Below are 27,792 nucleotides of genomic sequence, written 5' to 3'. Positions count from 1 at the left end.
CATGACCCAGAAATGGCTTGGAAGCTAGAGCCTGCCACCACTAGGGTACCAGCTCCTGAAGATCACATCAAAAGAACATTCTAAGAGTCGTGTCCCTGGATATCCAAACTAATATGGAAGTGAATAGGAAATACATGTGCTAATTGGAGGGCACGGAGTTTAATGAATTTCTAGAGAAAGCAATGAGGACAAGGACCACTTAAAGTTATTGCTGATTACATGGCTCCTTTAAAAGCCCATTTTTATTTTCCTCATTTGGGACTGCAATCTTCTTTTCTGCCTAGGAACAGGGGCTGTGGGCACTGTTGAGAAACGTCTGCAGGAATGAATGAAGTCACCTCTATCTGAATGAGTCAGGCAAAAATGGCCAGCCATCAGACCAGTAGAGGCTATAGGCTGAACCAACGTTTTGGCTCAAAATATCACACACACACACACACACTTTCCCAAAAGGAACAAGTTATTTTCCAGATCAGCATTAAGAGGTGTATAAAGTAAGACACGAATGCAAGCCATGTATGTAACTTCATTTTAAAAAGTTACAGGTGAAATTAATTTTAATAAATATTTTACATACTCTGACATATTTAAAATAGTAGCATTTCACTATGTAATTGATATAAAGATTATTGAGATACTTTGCCTTCTTTTCCTGGTATTACACCTATAAAATCCAGAGTATTATTCTAGCTGTACACTTCAAGAGCACAATAGCCCCATGAGGCTATTAGCTACAATACTGGACAGTGTAGTTCTAGACCAGTGGTTCTCAGCATTTCCCCACTCTGGTCCCCTCCTGCCAGAAGTGTGGCTCACGTATTGGTGTTGGAGGCATGGTGATTTTAAAATCTTCCATAAGAGATTCTGACAAATTTTCCTAAGGGAACCCTTTTCTCCTCAGATCCCTTGAGAACTGCTCTTTCCATGCTTCCTATTCTGTTTCCTGTAAGTGATAATTAACAGAAACTTCCTGAAGAGGTAGGGAGGTTACCCAGGCATCTGGGCTCTTCTGGGGCCCAGCCCCAGACAGGCAAGTCCCAAATTTAGCTGGCAGTGGGCTATGGAGGGGTATTTCCAGGGGCAGCCACCAAGTCCATAAGTTAATCTTGAGACTGGCGGGGGTGGGGGTGTTACAGAGACCAGAAACCCACCCACACGGCATGTTCCCTTTGTTCTTCCTATCTGAGCTGCACAGCAAGCTGGCTTCCAGAGAGAAGGTGAAGAAAGGATTTGAGGAAGCTTTCTCTCCCTTTGGGCACAATGAGAGAAATTAGTCTTAAAAGATGTCAGAATAAAAGTGATTGTGGGTAGAAAGGACTCAAAAACCATACACTGAAGCTGGTAAGCCATGAACAGAGGAAGAAAATGAATTTCACTCTATTATAGGCTTTTTTTTTTTTTTAAAGATTTTATTTATTTATTTGTCAGAGAGAGAGGGAGAGAGAGCGAGCACAGGCAGACAGAGAGGCAGGCAGAGGCAGAGGGAGAAGCAGGCTCCCTGCCAAGCAAGGAGCCCGATACGGGACTCGATCCCAGGACACCGGGATCATGACCTGAGCTGAAGGCAGCTGCTTAACCAACTGAGCCACCCAGGCGTCCCTCTATTATAGGCTTAAGATGAGTTTGAGATTTGGTTACTGTTGAGCCTCTAAAGCTCGTATGGCTGAGTCTCTGAGGAAGCAGCAAGATGCCCTTCTTCAAGGAACTGGGAACATCCTTCGTCAGCTCAAGGAATTCCACTACAGCCCACAGAAGAAACAGAAGGGCCACATAAAGACAAGATGTGGCTAGCACTGAACCACGCGGTCTCCCTGGAGAGTTGGGGAAGAAAGAAAAAAATTGTGCACGATCAACAAAAGAGAAAGGCAAACAATACTCTTGTACTGTCCCAAATAACCTTGCCACTACAAACCAAATATGATAAATAATGCATTTTAAAAGAATTTTTCTAAATGCATTGCTGAGTTGGGAAGTAAAGAATCAAATCTTCTAAGACCAAATATGAGCCAAGAGCTGGAATTCAGAGAAGTGAGCTAATTCCAGAACTGGCAGCTGCCCTGGGACACCTGCTCAACTTCTGTGACCTTGAACTTCTGTTCTGGTTTCCAAGAGGATATAGGAGATACAAGACAAAACTCTTAAGAAGGGAGTCTGAGAGGAAACTCTTTTCTTTTTTTTAAATTTGGTTTGAATTTTTTAAGACTATTTGTTTTATTATTTTTTAAAGATTTTGTTTATTTATTTGACACAGAGAGAGAAAACACAAGCAGGGGGAGCAGTAGAGGGAGAAGCAGGCTCCCTGCTCAGCAGGGAGCCCAACATGGTGGTTGATCCCAGAACCCCAGGATCATGTTGTGAACCAAAGGTAAATGCCTAACTGACTGAGTCACCCAGGCACCAGGAGGAAATACCTGTATACAGGGTATTTCCTGTATACAGGAACGAGAGACAAGGGCTATACCATATCTATAAGGCACACAGAAAACCAATTTTCCCTGCAGAATAGGACAGCAAGGAAAGGTGGCCTTTGATCTCTGTTTTAGGTAATGGAAAGCAAATTTCACTCAAGAATTTTTAACCATAAAGGTAGCCTTCATGTGGGTGTGCAGCATGAATTCACAATGCCTCTGTGGTCTAAACCTCAAGCAGAGGTTGTATTTTAAAATTGGTCCTGAACTTTGTAAATATACTAAAACCACTAAATCATATACTTTAAAAGGGTGAACTTCATGGTATGTAAATTATATCTCAAATACACATGTGCATATATGCACACACATACATACATATACCTCATTAATGGGAAGGAAAAGTGGTTCCAAAATACAGTGCCTCCTGCTCAGCAAAAATAAATGTGAATGCTCTCTAAACAAACATACCTTCAATCCAACTTTATCATTTATTGATATGATTCTAAGGAAAAAGAGATCGATCACCATCAAAAGGCACAAAATATATAAGGAAAAAAAAGGCATCAATGGGCAAAAGCCAGCAACCTAGACAAGCAAAGACTTCAAATACTGGAATTATCAGTCAAAGAATATAAATATATAAAACTCCATGAAAAGAAAGAATTGAAAATTCTTTCAATTTTCATAGAGAGACTATGAATAATGGCCAAAAAACATGAAAGGACTCTAAATGGATATTCTAGAGATGAATAAATTATAATAACTGAAATTAGGAAACCCAACAGATCAGACATGATTGAAAGAAGAACTAATAATTACAAGACACATCATGAGAGAATGTCCAGGTGATAAAAAAATATATAGAAAATACAAAAATGAGATGAAGTGACAAGGAAGATACAGTGAGAAAGTCTAACATATATATAACTGGAGTTCTCAGTGGGCCAGAGAGAAAAGAGAAAAATAGCAATATTTAAAAAGGTAATGGCTAAGAATTTTCCTAAATGGATAAAAATGAATCAAGTAAACTAAGGAAGCCCAACAAATCCTTAAGAGACTAAATAAAACAAAAATACAAACCCACATCATAGTCAAATTGCAGAAAACCACAGACAAAAGTATGTCTTAAAAACTACCAGCGGGCAGGGGTCCCTGGGTGGCTCGGTTGGTTAAGTGTCCGACTCTTGATCTCAGCTCAGGTCTTGATCTCAACGTTGAGTTTGAGTCCTGTGCTGGGCACTAGGCATGAATCCTACTTAAAACTAAACTAAACTAAACACCAAAAAAACAAAACAGAAGGAAAAAATGTGACAAATCTTCTACTGAAGATGACAATTAGACTAACAGCTAATTTTTCAACAGCAACAATGGAAGCCAAAAGACAGTGGGTAAATATTTTCAATGTGCTGAGAGAGGAAAAACCAGAATTATACACTCAGTAAAACTATCTTTGAAAAATATCTTCAGGTTAACTTTCAAAATAGAAACATTTTCAGTCAAATTTCAGTTTATCAACAACCTCCACTAAAGGTAATTATGGAGAATTTATTTCAAGCATTAGAAAAACCATACTAGGTAAAAAGTCAAAAGAAGCAAGAACATATAACGAGCAAAGAAAATGGTACATATGCACGTAAACACAAGCAACACTGAATGTATAAAATAATTTCTCATTTGTGAGATTAATGAAACAAGGTAGAACAAATTGTGGAGAACACCTGTGCATAAATCAGGAGGGGATAATCGGAATCATGTTGTTTTGAAGAGTGACTTTAAATTGTGTTGAAAATGCATTTTCATGTTTCTCAAAATGACCCTAATGAATAGAAAGAGCGTGTATCACTTCCAACTTGTAGAACTTTCAATAATATGAAATTTCCATTGAGAGAAACCAACAAATATTGACTAAAACCAAAACAATGACTCAGTAAATAGCAATATAGGCCCATTATTTAAAGGTATGGGCAGGATTACTGAAAGAACTTGCTACAGGGGTTTAAAGTGATTGAGTCTGGGAAACAGAAAATGATGATGGTAGGAGTGGTCAGGTTTTTATACCACTGTCATAAAACATAGTGGATCTTTAAACTACGTATGAGTTTGATAAAACATAAAAATTTAAATTTAAAGACATCAGATAACAAGCCAGGGTAAATGTCTGCAGTGCATGATAAAAGTTCAGTATTCTTTTTGTTTTTTTTTAAAAGATTTATTTATTTATTTATTTGAGAGACAGTGAGAGAGAGCATGAGATGGGAGAAGGTAGGAGGGAGAAGCAGACTCCCCAACCACCCAGGCGCCCAAAAGTTCAGCATGCTTAATACACAAAGAAGTTTTTCAAATTCCTAAGATGGACATCTCACAGACAAAGGACAAGAACATGCGATTCACAAAAGAAAATGTATGATTGGGGGGTAAATACATGACAGTGTTGCTGGAGAGAAAGAAAACACAAATCCAAACTATAAAAGACTTTTTAAACTTTTTATATATTCATTTTTGCCTATAAAATTGGGAGAGACTAAAAAATTAGTTAAGATGCCATGTCACTGTGGACATAGAAGACGGGCACTCCCACACAGCATGGGGAAGAATGAAACTGGCCCATTCTTTCTGGTGAAAAACTTAGCGATCCACCGCAAAAAGCCTTAAAAACAGGCATATATTTCTACCCAGGAATTCCATTTCTGGAAATTAATTCCAAGGAAATTACTAAGGATGTACACAAAGTTTCAGGCACGACAAAGTTTATCGCAGCACTGTTTATAATAATGAAAATTGGAAACAACCTAAATTTCTGCAATAGGAAGTTGGTTAACTTAATTATGAGACAACAGAATTTTAAAGGGATGGTCAAAATATATTACTGATACAGTTATAGATATGTACTATGCTCACCCTGTTCTGTTAAGTGAAGACATAAATTAAAAAATGGATTGTATCCTACGATCTTATGTTACTAAAAGTATATGTTTTTTTAAAAAAATGCATCTCCTAGGAAAAAGAACAACAACAACAGAAAGGCTGGTATCTTGGTAAAGGGACTCTAGGTCTGGAAATCACTTATAACAGCCTTTCTTTGGTCCCTAGACCTGCTCCCAGAGGCGGGTAAAGCCTGCAGATTTCAACATAAAGGTGTCTCACTCAATTTGCTCAGAATCCAGCAATTTCTGAAACATATGCACGTGAGTTGCCTGGACTACCCAGCTGAAGGTTCACCTGTGTCTGGACCACCCTGCCTCGGGGTACCCAGCACCTGTCGTGGCCACAGCTGGTGGCCTGATCAAAGACAGGTGCCCACAGCCATCTCGCTACAGCAGCTAGAGACCAAAAACAGCCCTGGTCAGTACTGCCACTGCTGGGCCCCGTTGACCTCAGAGACTTGTGGGCTTGTGATGCCCCTTCTACCCTCCTCCCCTCAGTCACAGGTGCCAAGGCCCCCTGGACTGATGAGAAACGTTGACCTGTACTGTCCTTCTTCACCTGGGGATCTCTCCCTTTCTTCCCCAAGGAAGAGGCAACACTAAAAAATTGCTGGCTCTCCCCAGACCTTGTGAATCTGTGTTCTCTACAGGAGGGTCCTGTTGTCTAAAAGGAAAAAAGCCTGCCTCCAGCTCCTTGCCTGGATCTAGAACTCCAGTGCTTCACAAGAGAAGCAGTGGGTACCGCACAGACTGTGGTTAAAGTCGGGTTGTCGGCGTTAGACTTCTGGTTCTACTGTGGACGTGCTCGGTGACCTTTGGCAAGCGACATAATTCGTCTGTGCCTTGGCTTCTTCATCTGTAACAGCACCTGGCTCCCTGGGCTATGACAGAGAACACACCGGGGAGAGCTTCCAAGAGTATCAGGTACGTAGTGAGTGCCGCATCTATGACAGCTGTTCAGGGGATCTAGGTCTGTCAAGTTTGAGCGAACACATTTAGAGATGACCTTGGCAGGTACTTCCCGGTCTCCCAACCCTTCTCTGGGCAGCTGAGGTGGCGACAGACATGAAAACTCTCCTGGAAGCTCAGAGAGTTCCAGTGAAAGGACTGAGGTGGGCTGAGGGTCCACTGGGGCCTTGCTCTGGCTTTCTTCTGGGACGCTCTCCTAGCAAGTGCAGAGAGAGGCTGGGGAGGCCCAGGGTGAGAGCCAGGCCCACCTCCAGCATGATTAGTCCCTGATGGCACTGGCCCAGGGTTCTAAAAGGGCAGTATCCCACTGCCCCATTTAGCTCTGGATGTCTCTCTGCTTCTCTTATTGCCTATGAACTATTCTTCAGAAAAGGGTTTGCCAACCACGCAGCACACCAGGCAAGGTCTGCTTTCATTGTGGACATACAAGTGCTTTCCATGATCCCATTTAGTCACCTGGGGACAACAATGGGTCAAATGTTAAGATATCTATTGAGGTGCAAGGATAAGTCCTTTCGGAAGCCCTGAGTGGTTGAGGGCTATCCTGGTTGAATTTTGTTTTCCGTGTGGCTCCCTATTCAGCACAGGTGTAAACCCTGAGGGGAGAGAAATTCAGAGTAAAGTGGACAGGGGTCAGCAGGGACCTACCACAGGCAGGGGAAGCCATGCAGGAACCTGCTCTGGGGCTTAGTGGAGAAGTGAAATGGCCCTGGAGAAACGGCAAGAAGGTACCGTGCAGGCTTCGTAGTCTGGGCCGGATGGGGAGTGAGGAAAAGAGGCTGTGCTCCCAGACACTCAGGGGTAGCCTCTGAGGTGGAGGGGCCCCCAGAGGCTGGCACCTTTCACCTCACTCATCCCTCTCCCCAAATGGCGGAGGCTGTTGCTCTCACCCCACTCACATGCCACGGCAACCGAGCCACACCAACCAGCCTCACACTGGAGCTGAGATGTCCCAGTTCCCCGGGTATCTTTTGAGCTGGAGGTAACCATCTTTCCCTCCGCACTCAGCCCCCTGGGTCAGGCCCTTGCTTTCCCTTGTACTATGAATGGCTATTCAGTTAACAAGAGACTTTCATTGCTTTGACTGTCTCCCCCCACCACCAAGTTGACAACTTCCACTTCTATAGTGTCTTAATGTTCCAAAACATCTGTTGGTAAACCAACATCAGGGATGCTGGCCCAGCCCAGGAGTAGGATTTCCTAATTAGCGGCTGCTACAGAGTCCACTCCTCACCACCCACCCCGTGATTTGGGGGTTTTCAACTTGCATTGTTTCTGAGTGGTGGAGTGGGTGTGTACAGGGCGTATGCTGTGTCATCTGAAGAGGCGATTTCCTCCCAGAGGGCCCAGCCTGCCCCCACACGGCACCACCCCCGGCTCCCGCAGGCTCCGAGTCACAGAGTGAGAGCAGCCTGCCTTTATTTTCACTTCCTCCCATTTGGATTCAGATTTCACAAAGGTCTGTTCAGCGCTTACCACGTGCTGAATGTTCTCACAGGCATTTATCTCATTTAATGAGAACGACAGCTGGTCAAGTGGGTATCGTGGCACCCGGGGACACTGGGAGGCAGAGAGGTTAAGTGGGGGTTCAAGGTCACGCGCTCAAGGGCGGACGACACAATCTGAACCCAGGTCTCATTCCTACATATCCCAGCTTATTCCGTGACATGGGGCTTTAAGGCGCTGGTCAGGACAGTGTCCCTTGGTCTTCAAATTCCTTTGATAAGCCTATCTGTACTGCCCTGCTCCTCACTGAGAGTGACACAGTGTGTGACACATGGGCTGTGGAATCCGCCGGACTTGGTTTGAGGACAGCTGCACTTACTAGCAGGAAGACTGAGCAAGAAGACCTCTAACATCAGCTCCTCAGAGATAATTTTCATGCGTCATGAAAAGAATAATAAAGAAGAGTGGAGGCAGAATGGAGAATGAGTTTGAGAGACAAGAGAAGCCTATTTTCAAAATAGGAAGTTAGAAGTGACATAACTTCCAAGTGGGAATGCCTGACAGGTGGTTGGTTAAATTTGGGACTGTCAATTAGAAGGAAGGATAAGAGGTAAGAAGGGAAAAGTGAGGGCCAAGGACTGAACTAAGAGGAACTATGAATCAGAGGGAGAAGAAGAGTCAGTGAAGGAAACAGAGAAGACCAGGGAAGACTAGGATGAATTAGAAGTAGGAGTCCGGGAGGGGATGAGTACCCAGGACAGAGCAGAGAGGCTTGGCCAGGCCTGAAGAAAGGCTGAAAAGCCAGGGATTCAACAAACAAAGCCCTCAGGACTTTTCTGAGAGTCACCTGGCAGACAGAAGATGAAGCTCAGATTGCTTAGGGGTTAAAGCTCATGAGGGAAGGTTCTGGAACAGTAAGACACCGACTGTCCAGCTGCAAATTTCCTGTTTCTGGCTTCCCCTTGGACCTTTCCTGGGATCCCTCAACTTGGAGAACACCCAGGAGAGCTGGGTGTCTCTTAGCCACACGGCTGTAGGTGATAGCATGAGTTCTTACACCAATGATAGTGAATTTCTTCATAACTTGAAAAGATTTTCTTCAGATTCAATTGCTCACACAGGAATTGAATTACAATTAAAAAGCTCCCTCTTTAATTCCCCTTTTGGCATGGCAGATGTCTATAAACCACAGGAGGAGGAGGATAATGTCCACAGGAACGTTGTAGAAGGGAATTTTGCCCTTACTCTCAGAGCTCTAATGAAGAACTCCCACAGGGTTACAATCTACAAAGTACTTTTTTTACAGGATAATTTCAGAGGGGCTAAATATCCTGTTACATCCTGACATTCTGAGTGGCAGGTAAGATAGGAATTCTTGCCCGATTTTAGGGAAAGAAGGCTAAGACCCAGCACTGAGGTCACCTGCCTGGAGTAACCCAGAACTAAGCGGCAGAGTGGAGACCAGGGACCCACGCCCTCTTTCTGGGGTCTTTGCTAGTTAACCACACCCAAATGAAACCAATGGGGACAGAGAGAAGCTCATCCAGCTCTTCCCAAACTAATTTGTGGCATGCAGCCTGCTTCGCTAGCTAGCATCCACGGTGTTTTGCATCATTCATTCTACCCGAAGTTGGGAAATTGCCAGGGTTAACCTTGGTGTCCCATTCCTCTCCGAAAGTGACCCCTGCCCTTAGGAATCAGAGCAACCAAGTAGTCTGACCTCAGATGACAAACAGGGCCCAAGAGGGGCAGGAACAGTTCCAAGTCCACAGTACAGCCAGTGAGTGACATTTATAAATTTAAAAAAAAAAATGTTTACTTTCATACTCATGAGGACGGCTATTATCAAGGGAGGAAAAAAAAAAGAAAAAGAAGAAGAAAAAGGGAAGTAAATGTTGGTGAGAACTTAGAGAAATTGGAACCTTCATGCACTGCTGGTGGGAACAGAAAATGACACAGCCACTGCAGAACATGGTTTGGCCATTCCTTCAAAACTTGAACATAGGACTACCATATGATCTAGCAATTCCACCGCTAGGTACACACACGAAAGAATTGAAAGCAAGGAACCAAACAGATGTTTGGACACCCATGTTCACTGCGGCATTACTACAATAGCCAAGAGGTGGAAACAATGTAAGTTTTTATCGATGGAGGGATGGATAAGCCAAATGGGCTCTCTACATACAACGGGGTATCACTCGGCCTTAAAAAGGGGGGAAATTCTGACACCTGCTACATGAATGAAATTCGAAGACATCATGCTAGGTGAGATAAGCCAGTCACAAGAGGACAAGTATTACATGATTCCACTTACATGAGGTACGGGTAAGAGGGAAGGTCATAGAGACAGGAAGCAGAACAGAGATTTGCACACGGGCTGAGAGGGAAGAATGGGGAGTCCTGACCTAATGAGTTCCTATCTGGACTGATGAGACAGAAATGGGTGGTCATGATGGGAGTACAATATTATGAATGTACTCAGTGCCAAGAACTTGTACACTTGAAAACGGTGAAAATGGCGACTTCTATGTTATGTATATTTTACCACAATGAGAAAAAAACATATTTTTTGAGCATCAACCACACATAAGAAACTGTGGACTTTACCTCAAGGGTCCTATTGCTTTTAAGAGAGCTGAATGATGCCAATGTCAATGGCCCTGGGGGGTGAGAAGCCATGCAGCTGGGCGGAGAACGTGCCGTGGGAGTTTGGAAGGTGCACAGCTGGGACCAGAATCCCATCCTCCCTTCCATGGCTGCACTCTCTCTCCAGATCACCACCTTCACCCCAGGAATCCACCCAATGAGGGGGATTTCCTGCCGGATGGCCAGCAGGTGGGAGATGTGGGAGCAGGCAGGAACCTTGGGGGCATGGAGGGAAGGTGGCTCGATCTCACCGGAGGGCAGCCGCCTACTCGGCTCAGCTGCTCTGGGCTGTGTTTTGAAACACTGCTGCGGATGTAATGATTCTGGGTGGAGGACGTTTAGGAGCCAAATGAGTTTGTGTGAACAAAAGGCAGCCCTCGATCGGGGACTGTCCAGGGCTCTCGGGGAGTTTCATTTCCTTCCTTGTTCTTGCCCTGAAAGGAGCAGCCCTAAGAAAAACTGTACACATTAAGAAGTGTTTAGACTTGAGACCCAATGATCTGATTTTTAAAAAACATATCCCCCTGGAACAGCCTCTGGTAATGAGAAGTATAAAATTCACCAGGCGTCTTATCCTCCCCTCCCTGTGACAGTCGGCTTTTGTCTAGCTGAGCATCCTCTAGGGAGCAAGGCAGGGTTGGGGGACTGAGCCGTGACCTGGGGTGGAGCTGGCCTGGAGCCCCTGAGTTTGCGGGCAAGCTTCCAGAAACACAATCGCCTCTGAGGTGGCCTGGGGGTGCTAAGAAGGGAAGCAGGCCAACCTCGACAGGAGAGGAAGGAGGACTCCGATGGGACTGACCTCACGCTCCTCGCTTTAAAAATAATTCTATAGGCTTAAAAAAAAAAAAAAAAAAAAAAAAAGGCCTTGAGAAAAAGCCCCAGGGTCAGATCAGAAGATTCCCATTCGATTAAGTAAGTAAAATAAGGCTCTCTGCCTCTCTCTGCGGGGTGGGGGGCGGCACTATCTTGTCTCTGGGCGCGTCTATCTGGTGCCCCAGTGTTCTTTGCCCCACTCATCCTTTGAAAATAAACACCCAGCAGAGGGGCCGAAGAGGAGGCTCTGGGGCAGGGGCAGTTTTGAGAAGGGGGCCTGTGGTGCCTGGAAGTGAAGCTGGGGGGAGACAAGGACGCGGGCCTGTCTCCCGTGTTGTCACCCTAACATTCGCTCACACCCAGAGAGGAAGCCCGGTGGCAGAGCTCCACCAAAGGAGGGCCGCCAGCGTGGCAAAACAATAAAAAGGCCAAAGGAAAAACATCCTGGTTCCGAGGAGGAAGAGGGAGGTGGGAGGGAGGCTGGCGGGAGGACGAAATGAGATGCGGCCCTGGGCCTTCACACGCTGCGCGTGGCCCCCGACTTCGGCTAAGTCCTGCCGTGAATTTGCTCCGTAGCCCTGTGTGACCGGGCCCATGACTCTAAGGAAATTCAAGCAATATCACTTGTCTGGAAAGTTCACTGTGTTAGAAGATGTACACGGTGGACGGAGGGCCTGCTGAGAGGGGCAGGGGAAGGGAGCAGGACAGGGCTGCCACGGCCTGTCCCAGGGTGGGGTGCTCTCATGGCCAGCCCCGTGGGAGCCCTTGGGGCTGCATGAATAAAACCTATTTAAAGACCAAAATCTAAAGTTTACTAATAGGCGGGGTTAAGTGTTAAGTTGTTAAGTGTCTGCCTTTGGCTCAGGTCATGATCCCAGGGTCCTGGGATCGATCCCCGCATCAGGCTTCCTGCTCGGTAGGGAGCCTGCCTCTCCCTCTCCCACTCCCTCTGCTTGTGTTTCCTCTTTTGCCGTGTCTCTCTCTGTAAATAAATAAATAAAATCTTTAAAAACTGAAGTTTACTAAGAGGCTTTTACAATTAAGATTGGGAAACTTGACACTCAATTCAAACATAACCCATCTTTAAATCAGTTGTATGCCCCAGCTAGTTAAGAAAAAGAGAGAAAATCAAGAGAGAAGAAAGGAAGAGGGCAGGAAAGAGAAATAAAACAAAAAGGGAAGGGAGAAATCTACAGAGAGAAGAAAAGAGATTAAAGTTAGGGAGACTAATGACCAAAGCAGGGTCATGACAATGATGATGACAATGATGACCACAGCAGCCCGGATGAGGCACCATGCCAGGCATTTCACACGGACTGTCCCAGTCAATCCTCACCACAACCCTGGCAGGTGGGTGCCATTATTACCCCCCATTTTGTTGATAAGGAAACTGAGGTGTCGAGAGATCAAGTAGATGGCCCAAGATTCCACAGCAAATACTACACTGGGACCCCAGCCCAGGTCTGTCTGACTCCAAAGGTCAATCTAAAAAACCTAAAAAACAACAAACAAACAAAAAACCTCCAAAACCCAGAAAAAAAAAAAAAAAAGAATGAAGGATGAGAAAGGAAAGCGCAAGACAAAGACAAAAAGACAAAGAGCTATAGGGAAATGGCAACCTAGTCTTAAAGGGCAAGCCAGGGAGACACAGGCAGGGCTTCTCAGGTGGGCTTCCGGGGCATCTCCCTGAGGACGCCTGGATTCAAACTGCCATTTCAGGACCCAAGTACCATATCTTGGGAGCCTATGGGGCTCACTGTCCAAAAGGAATTAAGTGTATGGACAGGATCAGAAGAAAAAAGCAAGGGAGGGAGGGAAGAGTCGGTAGATTCCGAGTGAGTAAGAAAAAGCCGTAAGATACAGATAGTCGAGGCTCTGAATGTGTGATGGAGAAACTAATGGGACCATAAACAAGCAAAGGGAGGGCAGGTTCTTGGGGAGGAAGGGGTGACACGTCTGCGTTTATAACGGTTATCTATTGTGTTGAGAGTGAACCACGATATACGTGCACATGCTTGGCAGGAGGCTGAAGGCAGGGACCCGGATATCTGAAGAGAAGAAAGGTAGTTGTGGGAATCACCCCCTTAGAGAAAACAGGTGAAGCCATGCTGTGTCTTCCCTCCATGCCTCTGTTTTGTGGACCTCCCTACCTCCCTCCCTCCCTCCCTACCTCCCTTTCTCTCGGGCTTCTAGCAAAATCTGACTCGTTCCTCACAACCAGCTAGAGAACACCACTTCCAAGAAGCCTTCCCCAGAGAACTCCCTCCCTCTCAACTGCTGTTTTAACTTGTTATACAACTATAATTTATTTGGTCATATTTCTACATCCCTTAGGAGAGACTGGCTCCTGGGAGGTGCTCAATAAATACTCACTAAACTGAGTTGCAGGTCAAAGGTCAAGGGCAGGCCTGTGAAGAACATCCCACTAGGTAGGAGGGAGAGGAGATGAAAAGCTAGTCACCCAGACCCGAAGCCACTGACAAGACAGAGATGGCAGACTGAAAAGCGGCCGTAAGATTTTCTAGAATGTTCTCTCTCTCTCTCCCTCCTCTCCTACTTTCTACTCGTCTGCCCACATGTATCTGCTTGCTGAAGACCCTCCTCACCCAGAGTAATAATAGTAAGGCCCGATGCATGCTTACAATGCCTCTCCATGTGAATGACCTTTCATCTCACCCTGACAGCAGCACTGTGAGGTGGACGGAACTGGCAGTATAGTCTTCATTTTTGCAGATATGACAACAGTCTCAGAGATGGGATGCCTGGCCCGGCTCATAGTCAGTTCACTGTATTCTGACTCAAATTACTCGCTGTGTCTGCATTTAAAGTGCATTCACAGTCAAAATTATATTTGCTCCTCCTCCTCCTTGAAAGCCTTGTCAAGGAAACAGGAGAGGCATTATTAGCCCCAATTCTAAACAGGGAAAGGAAGACCCAGGGACATGAGGCCCACGCCCCCGGCCTAGCTAGAAGGCAAAGGGGTTAAGACCGTCAGAGGTCGTGAGTTGCCACTGGCATTTCTCTGTCCTAACCCTGCCTGTGGCCATACACAGCAGCACGCCCACACTGCCAGGCATGGCCATATTCTACGTAATTCCCAGTCAACCACAGGAATTCACCTGCCAATGAACATGGTCCTCTTGGAAGAGACCCCATTAAGACCATACTTACTCCAGTAACACTGTTACTCCTCAAGCTGTTTCCTAAGATCCTCTCATTTTTAACAGAGCCTAAGGAACAATCTTGGGTTTCCTGAATAATGACACATTTCCATCCCCTGGTAATGGATGTGGGTTATTCTGGAAACAGACAAAAATCCAAAGCCCAATCTAATGACTGATGCAGGAGACCGAGATACGTGACCCCATTTTGGTTCCGGGATGAGGTTTAAGGGCAAAGAAAACACCTATGAGGGGCTGATGACCCAGGCACTGGCTCCACAGGTCACTCCTGACTCCTTCAAATGCTTTTTGAGGGCTGCGTCAATAACCTCCAAAGATTCTGACCTGAAGGAGGTCTACCCTTTGGTCCCAGAGGTCCTACTTTGATTTTAAAGGCCTATTATTTTTAAGTCACTCCTCACATAGTGCTTTTATTGAATCCTAATTAAGCCACTCTCTTCAGATGATTATGGGTGAGGGCTATATTGGTTGCACTTAGTTTTCTGTCTTCAAGTCTTCAAATCTTGCTCTTTCCTCCCTGCATTGGAAGCTAAGGATGGAGAGAAACTTCTAGGAATACCAAGAAGTGAGGCTGGCAAGGCCCAGGGTCACGGTAGGTGGATCAAGGAACAAATGTCCTTGGAAGGTGGACTTGAGCCCTTTACATTTGGAACTTGTCCCCCATCCAATGAACCTGGAGGTGAAGGATGTACTGTCGTCAATACAAAGGTCAGGATAGACAGGCATTGGTTTCAGCAGCATCACCGTGGCCCCAGAATTTACAGAGCTCCCCTGCCCCAGCAACCAGCAATCTGTTTCACAGGGATAGAGGACACTTACATTCCGTAAGTAGGGCCCACTAACAGCCCCTTTGACAGATAAGAAACCAAAGGCACAGAGAGGCTGAGTAATCCACCAAGGTCCCCCAGCCTGCAAGTCTAAACTGAGGCTGCCTGCCTCCCAAGCCTGGACCTCCCCAGGTCCATGACTGCAAAGCCACAGGGCTCTTATCCACACCCTGGCAAGAGATGATTCCAGAACATGTCTCACCGAATGGCACAACAAAAGTCCTGGTGGCTCAGAGGCTACAGGAATGACATTCATGCCTACCGTGAGCTGTTTCCATCTCCCTCTACCACTAAGAAAAGGAAAAATGGAGTGGTTTTCAGTACTAGCCTAACTCATGATAATCACTAGTAACAACCTTGTGCAAAGAACAATGTCCAACCATTCCAACCTGGTGTCTCTCTCCTGTATTCCCGCTATTCTGTCCTCCAAAGGGACTGCTTCAATGCTCACGGACAAGGACGGCCCAGGGTCAGCCAGTGAGCTTGACCCTGGCCTCCTCCTCTTCTAGTCATCTGTCTTCCTCCTTGGTCTTCATCTCCCGACTTATCAAAGACATTGTGCAGAAATCTGTCACACGTATCAAATCTGTCTCCGTGCTTCCAATAGCCCAGTTCCTTCCCAGCAGAGACACGGGGGCTGCTGTTATTCAGGGTCTCCAGTGAGATCCAAGTCACCCCTCGAGGCCCCCGCAACCGCAGGAATGGAGAACACAGAGCCTGCCTGCCACACCACCTGACCTGGTAGCCTTCCTCGAATATTCTTATGTGGTGGGAAAGCGAGGAGAATACCATGAAGCTCAGGTATCCCAGAACCCAAGAATAGAGCAAAAAGAATGTGTCCATTTTTAACAGCGTGTGTGGAGTTAGAATGGGCTTTGCAGCTCCTTAGATCTTCTGACAGGAGCCCTAGGTCTCGTGGGAGCTGGTGCTGCTGCAGTATCACCTGGGTAGTGGGTCGCCACCAGCTGGACAGATGCTTCCTGGGCCAAGGCTGAAGATGGGTATAACCCAGTCCTCCTCTCAAGGAGCTAGAGGTCCAGCAGGCTCACAGGTGTCCCTCACACAGGTTCCACAGCTCCCGGACCCTCAGTTAGGAAGCCAGGTGTTGAGTCTCCTCACATGTCAGGCCAGCATTATGGAAGTCAGAACGTATTCACAGGATAAACCTGATACCCTTAGAAATAAAGCTTTCAACATGGGATGGACCATACTTTATTTCATAAGTAAAGAAATGGAAGGCCCAGAGCAGGAAGCAATAGGCCCAAAGTTACCCCGTGTCTAAGAGGCAGAGCCAAGCCTTGACCCTGAACCTTCTGGTGCCTCCGGCCACTCCCATTGCTGGAGCATCACTTCCACAATGAGCTATAGCTCTGTCACTGTCATGGTTGTGAAATTGCTTCCCTGGTTTCCAGAACTTTTCCAGGAACAACTGTGTCTGTGAAATGCAGCCAGTCACATCACTCCGTTGGAAGCATCTGGATTTGTCAGATATCTCCCAATCTAAGGTGACTTCTAATCTTGTACCATGTCCTGAACAAAGAGACCAAAAGTTTCTGAGCACAAAGTAAAATTTACTCACTTTGGCTAGAAATCAACCAGGGTAGATAAGCCAAAAGAGTGAGAGCCTTTTTCCCTACTTAGTTTGGAAGTAAGTCCATCATTTAATGAATGAAGAAAGCTTTTTTGAGAGAGAAAAAAGGAGGGGAGGAGGAAGGGGAGAGGGAGAAAGTGAATCCCGAGCAGGCTCCACGCCCAGCACAAAGTACAGGGTTCCATCTCAGGACCTGGAGACCATGACCAGAGCTGAAATCAAGAGTCGGGGGCTTAACCAACTGAGCCACCCAGGCACCCCAAGGAAGCTTTATAAAGGTCCCTTCAAACCCAGACAGTCTAAGATTCTCTGAAGGTAAAGAGAATTCTCAAAATGTTCTTATAGACTGAAAACTGAAATCTAATTTTGTCCTGTATGTCACAATTTAAAGGATCAATTATTGCCAACGAAATGACTCTCATTTAGAAAGATACAAGGTCTCTGTGGCATTCTCTTGCCCCACCCCAAATCTTGCATTCCAGTTCTTTCTAAAATACTGTGTTTCCCTTCTGCCTGGCCACTTTGCCCACAGCATTTGGCTCGGCTGCCTTCCTGCCCAGATAGAGCCCCCCTAACATAACACGGCAGAGGGCTGCTGCCCACTCTGGAGCAACCCACCTCCATCAGCGATGTCCGCCATGTTCCTGCTGGTTGGATGCCCCGCAGAGTCAGACACCCACCAAAACATCTTCTCTTCAACTTGATTCAGACCACAGAATGAGGTGGAGCCCCAGAAACTTCCAGAAATGTGGTTAGTAGAGAGAGGTTATGATTGGCCACACCCAACACACATGCACGCATGCACACACACACAAACACACACACACACCATTATCTGAAGACATCTGGATAAAAAAGAAAGGCAGGAGAAATGTACCGTGTTTTAATCAAACTGCCTGGTAATACACAGGGTGTGGTGAGAGCTACATAATCATACAATGCTGTTGAAATAATCTGGTACCGTTTGGTAGTAGGGTCAGGAATTTTAACAATTTCCACATCCAGGAATTAACACTAAGCAAATAATCAGAGACAAATATAAAAACTGATGCACAAATATGTTCATCACAGCATTATTTATGACAGTAAAAAATTGGAAACAGTTATACAGCCAATAAAGACATAGCTAAAAGTTATAATGGGACAGTATCCTTTCTGGATATCATACAGAAATATACATGTGTCATATATATGGGGAGGCTGTGGGGGTGTGTATCCTATTTTTTTTAAGTAAGCTCTACATCGTGGGGCTCAAACTCACAACCCCAAGATCAAGACATGCTTTACGACTGAACTGGCCAGGCACCCCTGTGTATCCTATTTTGAAATATATACTTTTATATTCCTTATAACTGAGAACTATAATAATTGCTAATGTTTTAATATGCTTCTAGTAGTTGGAATATAGGTGATATTTCATTTGCTGCCTTCATTTTTCTGTAACTTCCAAATCATATATGCTATACATATAAAACTTACATAATCAGAGTTATGTAAGTGTTATGATTTTTAGTTTATTATTTTTTAATGTTACACTTTTCAAAAGGCAAAGATGACGATGCAGCTTGAAAATACCTCAATGCTCACACTTTGTCTTCAGCCTCAGTCAAAAATGTCACCTCATGGCCTCACTGTTGACTGACAGCAAGGCAGGCTTCCAGAGGAAACAAATGTCAGAGAGGAGGGGGCCCCTGACTGACAGGGAGAGGCATCCTCGCCTTCTGAGGGCTCCTGGGCCAACAAGGGAGCAGGAATGCAAGCAACAGACAAACACACTAGAGACATACATCTAAACCCCGAACTCCAGAAACCCCCCGCACCACGGCAACACCCCAGCCCAGGCACCCCAGACTGCCCCACAGTAACAATGTAGCCCCTCTGCCGTCTGCGCTCTCCCTCAGCTGGAGAAGACGGTGCAGTCCGCTGTCCTATTGCACTGAGAGGTAAAGTATGAGGAAGGTATTGCCCATCCCGTGTTCAAAGATCCAAGAACATGAGGGCTGCTCAGTCAGAGAAATATTACTGCAAGCATGCGTTCTTCTTTCTACCTCCAATTTTTGTCTGTGGACCTATTTTTCCTTTATCATAAATGGTTCCCTTTAGCATCCATTTACTCAACAAATACCATGAGTGCTTACCACGTGTCAGGCACTGAACTAGCCCTGCCTTCCCATCTTCATTTCCTGCCTTGTCTTCCCGGTCTCCTCTCCACATCACTCCTCTGCTAAAACCCTTCATGGGGCCAAGCAGAAAATCTGACTGTCCTACCGTGGTTCTCAGGACCCTACGTGATCTAGCCATAGTGGCCTTCCTTCTTTCCAAACCCAAGACACGAAAGCTTATTCTGGCCTTCGCGTTGGCTGTTCCCTCTGCCTAGAGGACGGTTGCACACACAGTGCACCCAGTCTGCAGGACAGAATGGGGTCTGGAATGTTATACGCAACTGCCTGGCGTGGTTCGAAGGGGATGCAGCCAAGAAGAAGCTGGAGAGTCAGCAGGGCAGGGGCTGCAGACCTGGTATCCCAGCAGGAGTCTGGATTTTTTATTTTATTTTATTTTATTTTAAGTACAATGCAAAGCCCTTGGAGGGTTTTCAGCCTGAGAGTGAGGTGACCTGAATTACATTTAAGAAGATTGCCCTGGGCCCTGTGAACAAGATCAGAGGGAGAGCATGCATGGAGGCAGGGAGAGCAAAACAGAGCCGTGGAGATTGTGAGGGCAGATTTGCGATCTGTAGAGAAGCAGAAGCAACCGGAGTCCCCTCCCTGCTCCCCCAGAACAAAGATGCAGAGGGTGAGAGAAGGAGACACATGCTGAGTGCTTGTCAGCTTCTCATTTAAGACCCTGTCGCCATCATCCCCTTGGCCAGGAAATTACCAGGCTCTCCGGCCATCCTCCTGTAAATGGTCCCTGCTTTGCTCCCTTCCATGTCCACTGCCCCCATTCTAGTCCATGCCTTCAGTGTTTTCCTCCCAACATGCTGATAAGCTGCCTGCTAGCATTCCCAGATTTCTGAATTAAGTCCCGGACTGTAGGAAGGCCAGACCCACGTGTGGTTTATCTGCGAGCCCCAGCTCCAAGCACACTGACCAAGCAAACAGTACTGCTCCTTCCTCAAGAGCTCTTAGAGGTTCCTCAGATGAAAATAAATGCTGCAAGCAGGCCTTTAAAGCCCTCCACAATTGGCCCGAATCCACCTTTCCAGTCTGGTCTTCACTCCACTGACTCTGGACCCTAACAGGTGCACTCTTCCCTGGACTTCCTGGCTACTGACCACTTCCAATTGAAAGGTCAAGCTTTTCAGGTGCACCTGCGTGGCTCAGTCGGTTAAGCACCTGACTCTTGATTTCAGCTCAGGTCACGATATCAGGATTGTAGGATGGAGCCCCTAGCTGGGCTCCTACTCAGTGGGGAGTCTGCTGGAGATTTTCTCCTTCCCACTCCCTCTACCCCTCATGACCCCTGCGCATTCTCTCTCTCTCAAATAATTTTTTTTTTTTTAAGATTTTATTTATCTGACAGAGAGAAACACAGCCAGAGAGGGAACACAAGCAGGGAGAGTGGGAGAGGGAGAAGCTGGCTTCCCACCGAGCAGGGAGCCCGATGTAGGGCTTGAACCCGGGACTCTGGGATCATGACCTGAGCCGAACGCAGATGCTCAACAACTGAGCCACCCAGGTGCCCCTCTCTCAAACAATTTTTTAAAAAGATTTCATTTATTTATTTGACAAAGAGAGAGAGTGGCATAAGAGGTGGGGAGGGGTAGCGGGAAAAGGAGAAATAGACTCCCTGCTGCACAGGGAGCCCAACATGGGGCTCGATCCCAGGTCCCTGGGATGACAACCTAGGCCAAAGGCAGATGCTCAACCAACTGAGCCACCGAGGCATCCCTAAAATAAATAAAATTTTTAAGAAGGGAAGGGAAGGGAAGAAAAAGGAAAGGAAAGGGAGGGAGTAGGAGCTGGTCTTGAGCTTTGTAGTATGCGGGATTTTGCTGATGCCAATACCCTACCCTCTCTGTGCTATCCATATCCCAGTCCACACTCTCCTCCTGCCCACATTTCCGGCCCCCAGCAGCCTCTCCACCTCTCCAGTCACCTCTCACCACACCATTCCTTCGGTCAGTGTGATCTCCTTGTGACCTTTCTGGATCACTAACACACCATCATTTTACTGGTTCCAGCGTGGATGCTGGTGTCCCAACAAAACTCCCGTCTGTGGGGGGCTGCACATCACCTGGCAGAGCTCCCCACACATAGAAAGGACTCTATCAGTGCTTTCTGGTTTACAGATTAGCCAGACTGACACAGCCTGACACACCGGCCCCACTACAACAAAAGAAGAGGGAAAAGCCATGATAGAAACATCTTTGTTCTGTCTGTGCAAGATGAAGAGGGAATGGGTCGGAGAGGGCATGCACAGCCGTTAGAAAGAAAACGATTTCACCGCCTCTGAATCGGGGTACCATCCAACCTCTCCTAGTGAACGAGGTTGTGTAACAGCTGCCGTATAACATCAGCCACATTCCCAGCACAGAGCCCAGTGAGAACATCATTAACTCATTTCGGCAGGGCCCATAATTAACAGCATAACCTCTGCTATCAATACCATATGGACTGGCACACAGAGAGGGCACAATTCATCACATCTACATAAAATGACATTTCATCCATATAGACAGATTTATGGTCTTGTCTTGAGCAATTTCCAAAAAAAAATTTTTTTTGTTTGGATCTCTACTCTGTAGGACAACCTATCCCCACCCACCACCACTTCCATAGCCTCCTCCTGCCTCTGTGCCCTGATCTCCAAGAAAGGGCAGGAGCAAGGGACCAAGGAAGAGAGGAAGCAGCATGCTGCACTCGTCCTGGAGATCCCATTGAGAAGACCAAGGCTGCACCGTTCTCAAACTGTGGTGAGAACAAATGAATCTGGTCAAACCCATCTGAATTTTGGTTCCTCCGTGTACTGTGTGATCCAAGCTCACCAAGCTTCCACTCCGACCACTGTGAAGGAGCAGGGCTCTCCCTTACAGGACCTTTTTTTGAGGCTTAAATGGGAAAGCGCCAACCAGACTCCACGGGTGCTCAAAGCTGCAAGTCCAAGGACAACCCCAAACTGGTCTCCTTCCCTGAAGTGAGGTGGGCAGAGCGAAGCCACGGAAGAAGGCAGTAAGCGGCTAACAATCACAACTGCCATCTGTTCTCTGCTCGCTTTGTGAGAATCTCTGAGACGGCAGCAAGTCAGCTCCAAGAACACAGCTCCCAGCCGGCTCAGCAGGGCTGCTGAAGTCACAGGGGACCACACAGGCTCCTTCCCCAGCCCCCCAAGCCTAGGTATGCAGTCACTGCCCAGCTGGGCACCAGACCTCTTTTGTTCTTCCTCTACCCACATGGGTCAGGTCTTGGGCAGAAAATACCAGTTCAGCATTTGCACGCCCATCGAGGGAAGCAGTAAAAGGGCTCTTGCAAGGTTGAAAGGATGTGGCTTTTAAACACACCAAACACACCACACACACACACACACACACACACACACGCCACAGAAAATCCCTTTCCCCACACTCTTCCTTCTATTTGGAGCAGCGTGCATCAGTGCAAGTGGGCTTCTCAGGAATCCCCACCACGACCCCTCCCAGCCTCAGCACATGCTCTTCCCTCCAGGGCCCCCTCCCGCCCAGCCTGGGCCGCTGCCCCATGTCATGCTTCTCCCTGAAGCTCCAGGCTAGTTGGCCTGAAAAGTTAGAGCACTTCAGGGGACAGCTATGTAAGGAGGGGCCGGGCTCACAGCGCTTCCTTTGCTCCAGGGAGTTGCATTTTTCTAAGATTATTATTCCTTGGGCTGGCTGCTCAGCTACTCAGCGTCATTTCCCCTTTGGGTGGGAAAGTTCTTTCCTTTTGCATTGATTCTCATTAAGACTTAAGCCTTTTTCATCCCCTTTCATCTGCAGATCTCACAATTAAAGCATGGTCCACGGAGCACACAAAAATCAAGGCACATACACTTAAGCACTCAGAGCTGCGGCTCAGGAAGTCCTAAGTTGTTCAAACACACACACACACACACACACCCCAAGAAAAAGAAAATCTCTAGGACTTAGCATCTTCTCCATCTCCACCGGCTCAAACACCAGCCACGAATTTCATCTGAATAGTCAGCAGGGTGTTAGGTGGGTACACAAGGAGGGGATTTGTGGAGGAAGGCAGGCAAACACCTCACAGATGGAACACAAGTACGCTTACTCAGCAGCGAGAGTCCTGCCCTCTGCCAAGACGAAAAGGGCTAGAAATGGCCCCCAAGGAAGAAAAGGACATCTCTGGCCCCTGCTGTTGACACCCACGTATCCAGAAGCCCCAGCCATGAGTGCCAGGCACTGACCCCTGGTATGCCCACAGCAGAAAGGGCTACAGGCAGTTTCCCCAATAATCAAATGAAGCACATTATTTCTAAGACTTGGGGCTCATTACCAGCAGGAGCGAGCACCTCCCCCAAACACAAAGACATTACTACAGACTCACAGAAATCACTTACTGCTGGCTCTCTTGTTCATTGCCGTTTCCCCTCTAAGTGACGTTGTTTGAAGCACCACTAGAAACCAAGCACAGGTCATGTTGGATCCTCAGCCACGATGAGTAGCTTCTAGCAGTTTTCAACAGGTAATCAATTTCCTCTCTTAACCTCGCCTTTCTAACATCCCACCTGAGATCCAGCCTTAGGTCTGCTGAAGAGCAGGCATGACTTGGGTGGGCTTTGCAGGGGGTGCCAGGAGAGACCCACTTAGGTAGGGGAAGTTTTGGACTACTCTGGCTCCTGCTACCTGCTCTGGGGACTCCCAGGTGCATTCCTCCAAAGCCTCATGCACCCCAGGCCTCCATGGCTCTCAGCTTCCAAAATGTATCAAACTGGAAATGTTGCCAGGCCAAGACAAGCAGTGTTACTGCCACACCTAGGAAGAAGTATGGGTCCCTTAGGGCAGGGGGATGTCCCTAACCAGCAAAAGAGATCAGCCCCAATTCTTACCTGCTGCATCCTCCTAAGCCAGTTCCCTCCACTATCCCTCTGCCTATAAGGCCCAGCTTTCTGTGATGTGTAGGGATACCCAGCTGTGAAACGGAAGGAGACTCCGAGTGCAAGCCTTATCCAGCCAGTGTCCCCACAAATCAGCATCCTTCCACCCATCCCTAATAAGATGGGACTCCGCAGCTAAGAATGCCTGACCACCAACCAGAGAAACCTGCCCCCAGCTCTTGGGTGTCTCCTCTGGAAGGGCCTCGATCCCCTGTACTCCGTCTCCACTTAGAAAACTCACAACATACTACACAGTGTTCCTTAGTTACTTTTCTAGTGTGGGAAAGCCTGGGAATGTTCTCTTTCATGTTGATTCCTTCCCATGGAACTTAAAACAATGTACGTTGTACAATGTACATTGTAAGTCATCCAGAGTCAGAGTCACAGTGGGTATGTCTCTGATCAGTCTTCTAAAGCTTCTTTCTCCCCTCCCTTTCCTTACTGTTCTGAGTTTCTCAGTCTTGGGCCAGTGACTTAGAAATTCACAAGGACAAGGCATTCTGCAATGACGGGAATACTACTGAATACGGAGCTGAGTTTTTACTGGGGGTCTGACCATTTTTTTTTTTTAACTTTTTTCTTATTTAAGAAGGGGAAGCATCCCTAGGTTCAATGAAGCCAGCTAATTCCTATACCAGATAGTGTGTGTGATATGATAAACTTAAATGAAGTGCCAATTAGGAAAAGGAAATCTTCTCAAACTTCACCTAAAATTCAAATCAATATCGGTGTTGCCAGCAACCTTGCTTTTCTAGAATGACCCTGAGAGAGAGGGTATGCCTTGTGTCACTCACAGGAAGGCAATGGCTAACACCACATTGCTGACTGTTCAAAGCACTTGTCATTTATTTTTACTTTCATTTTGTCATGCCATCACTAGGAGGCTAGGGGGAACAGGAATCATCACTTCCATTTCACAGATGGAGAAACTGAGATCAAAAGCGGTGACATTCCCAAGGTCACAATGGTATTGTGTTTGGAATTCCACTGGGTCCTAACCATTTCTTCCAGATCTAAAGAAGAAAATGCATATAAAGGTCCAGAGGAGAGGGGGCAGGTCCCTTTCGGAGCAGGATAGGCAATGGCTATGAATTGAGCAGAGGCCCACCGGGAAAGGAAAGAGGTGGGGGGGAGGAAAGGCTCAGGGACAGTCCAGTGTCACTGTTTGCCCTGCAGGGGTTTGCCCTTGCAACCCCCCACCTCCACACCATCGCCCCGTCCCTCCTCTGCTTTTAGAGTGAACCAGTAGAGCGTTGTGTTTCCAACTACGTCCTTTGTCCTTTCCAATATCCTCAAGGCTAGAACTCTTAAGAATCAGGTGTTTATATTTAAAAGTTAGGCTCTGTACCTGGAGAGGCCATTTCTGTGTAGCTACAGGAAAAGAATGGAATTGGGGAGTTGACGGGAAGATGTTATCACCTCGGAGGTGGGAGAAGCACTTTTGGAAATTCTGCGGTGGGGGGGTTCGGTTCTTTTCTATTTTTCAAAGGGAAAAGAGGGGGAGAGGTCTGGGGTGTACCACGGAAGACAAGTTTTCTTCCAAGCGGTGGGGGGAGAACAGGGCGGTCACACCCCCAGTCTCGCCACTGGCGAAAGCGTCTAGGAAAGCCACTCTCCCGCTCGCCGCCCTCCCAGGCTGCCCACCCCTGGGCCACCCCCACCCCCCAACCAGGGACCCGGGTCAGCCGGGGTGCCCCGGCCGAGACCGAGCTCGCAGGAGGGCCTAGGGCGGGGATGCGGCCCAGAAGCGCGCCCACGCCCCCCAGCTCGAGGCTCCTCGGCGCCCGGCAGTGGCTCTCACTCACCCGCGCTCCCGCCTCGGGGGGCCCGGCGCGAGGGTCCCCGGCGTGCGGCGGCGGCGGCGGCCAGCCCGAGGGCCGTGCGGCTGGGGCCGGGGGACGCGAGCCCGCGGCGCTCCCGGGGTGGCGTGGGCGGCGGCGGCGTGGGCGGCAGCTCGCGCTCGGGGCCGGGCTCCGGCGGCCGCGCCAGCCCTGCTCCTGCGAGGGGCGCCCAGCTCGGCGCGCGGAGGGCCGGGGAGGGCGGCCAACCCCGCGTCCCGGGGGCGGCCGGCGGCAGCAGCAGCAGGAGCAGCAGCGGCGGCAGCAGCAGCAGCAGCGGGCGCGGGCGCGGCGGCGAGGCCATGGTGGCGGCGCCCGCCCGCACTCACATGCCCGGCGCGTGGGGCGGGCGCGGGGCGGCCGCGGGTGCGAGGGAAGCGGGCGGCGGGCGCCGCGCGGGGCCGGGGAAGTGAGCGAAGTGAGGCAGCGAGCGCAGTCCCCGCCTCAAAAGTTGTGGGGAGCCGCGGGCGGGCGGCCAGGGCTGGGCGGGCGGGCGCGGCGGAGGCGGAGGCGGCCCCGGCGCCGCTACATGCTAATTAGCCCGGGCGGGCCGCGGGCAGGCTGCTCCTCCTCGGGTTGACATCACCGGCCGAGCGCGGCCGGGCCGGGGGCGGGGAGAGGGCAGGAAGGGGGCGGGGGCCGGCCGGGGACCGCGGGGTGAGGTCCGCACAGCCGGCCAACTTTGGTGTCTCCCTCTCTCTCTCTCTCTCTCTCTCTCACACACACACACACACACACACACACTCCCTCCCCACCCCCATTAGGGTTGCTCTGCCATTGGGAGAAAAATCAGAAAAACCGAGTCCTCCCAATCGGGACCGGAATTTCCCAACTCCTTGAATGCCCAGTACGTGGATGAAAAGCGGGTACTGGGTGATGTAGTTAGCACTAACCAGATTGTACAATTTGGTTATTGGTGCGTGAGAGAAGTGGAACCTGTTCCCCTCTCCCCACCGCGCGAGGTCACTGCCCCTAGCTAATTGGAACTGCCACCCTCCCCTCCCACCATCACCACTCCTCCTCCAGGCCCCAGGGCTGGTGCTGGGTTCGCTGCTGCCAAGCCTACCTCATCCTGTGCCCAACGCGGGAGTCACCTTATTCTCCAGAGCCTTCTCAAGCCTGGACTCCATCCCCTTGAGACCACTGCCTTTGGCTCACACCAAGAGTTTTGCAGAAATGTCCCCTCCAGGGCACCCAAACAGGTCACCGGGAAAAGAGAAATGAATTCGGGCATGGCTAGGCAAACTCATAATCAGAAAAGGGGTTGCAGATAGAAAATTAAACAAAGGGACACACAGAGATCACTGAATTTTAAATGAATACTTTCAGGGGAGAGATTCAAAGATTCAGTGAAAATAAAATTTCTTGGCAAATAAAGTTCCATTTGTGTCCATATCCCTTTCCTTCCGGGTAAATAAAGGATAAAATATGTCTAAATTTTAGGGACTGCAAGTCTCTTTATTTTTAGGTTGAAGAAAAGGGGGCTCAAAATGGGAAAATAATTTGGTCAAAATTCTGAAGCTAGACCCAAAGATTAAGAGATTTACCTGTGAAGGATTGTGTGGCATTATTAATTCTGGTCTCACAATTCAGAATTTGCAATAACCTAGATGATGTCTCAACTGAAATGGATACTGGAGCTCTTGGGAGAATATCGTCAGTTTCATCAGGGACTCCTCGGCCATCAGACCCTTAGGAAACTATGAGTATGGCCTTCCCTTTCAAGCCTGACTGTTCACCCCACCCCACCCCACTTCTTCACTCCTCTCTGCTGTCTCCAGAGCTCCATGACCCCCACCTCCAGGGCAATGAGCAGATCATGGTGTCCAGAGCAGCTGCAGATGGACCTAGGCCCACTTTCTAGTGATTCAGTCCAAATGAGTCACTTGGCAGAAAACATAAAGGATGCCGTGTATAAACAACTTCACCTTAAACAGGGGAGTGGGGAGTAACCATTTGGTTTTATTTTATTTCATTTGTAAAGAACCACAAAACAAACCCAACTTGCCAGGGCTCTCACATGGAATTTCCAGGTCTTTCCAAGAAAGGACCATACAATGATCCCCCGTACGTA

The 27,792-nt window shown here is 48.0% G+C and overlaps 1 protein-coding gene across 2 annotated transcripts in view; it reads right to left on the bottom strand.

Annotated features, from left to right (window-relative positions):
* Window positions 1-25,741, bottom strand: part of HEG1 (heart development protein with EGF like domains 1) — an 87,998-nt gene extending 62,257 nt beyond the window's left edge. Inside the window, exons 1-2 of one of the 2 annotated variants that reach the window (XM_044252147.1) lie at window positions 25,229-25,260; window positions 23,344-23,400 (exon numbers count right to left, since the gene is read on the bottom strand). In XM_044252147.1, the coding sequence (XP_044108082.1) occupies window positions 23,344-23,400; window positions 25,229-25,241 (70 nt within the window). In that variant the 5' untranslated portion in view covers window positions 25,242-25,260. Of the gene's footprint in view, window positions 1-23,343; window positions 23,401-25,228; window positions 25,261-25,685 lie in introns of those variants that run through there. The other variant, XM_044252148.1, reaches the window with a different exon arrangement.
* Between the last annotated feature and the right edge of the window lie 2,051 nt (window positions 25,742-27,792).

The sequence above is a fragment of the Neovison vison genome, chromosome 6 (assembly GCF_020171115.1).
Source record: "Neovison vison isolate M4711 chromosome 6, ASM_NN_V1, whole genome shotgun sequence".
In the NCBI taxonomy this organism is placed as follows: Eukaryota; Metazoa; Chordata; class Mammalia; order Carnivora; family Mustelidae; genus Neogale; species Neogale vison.
Note: the sequence above shows the minus strand (reverse complement) of the source record. Positions and strands in the feature narration are given on the sequence as shown.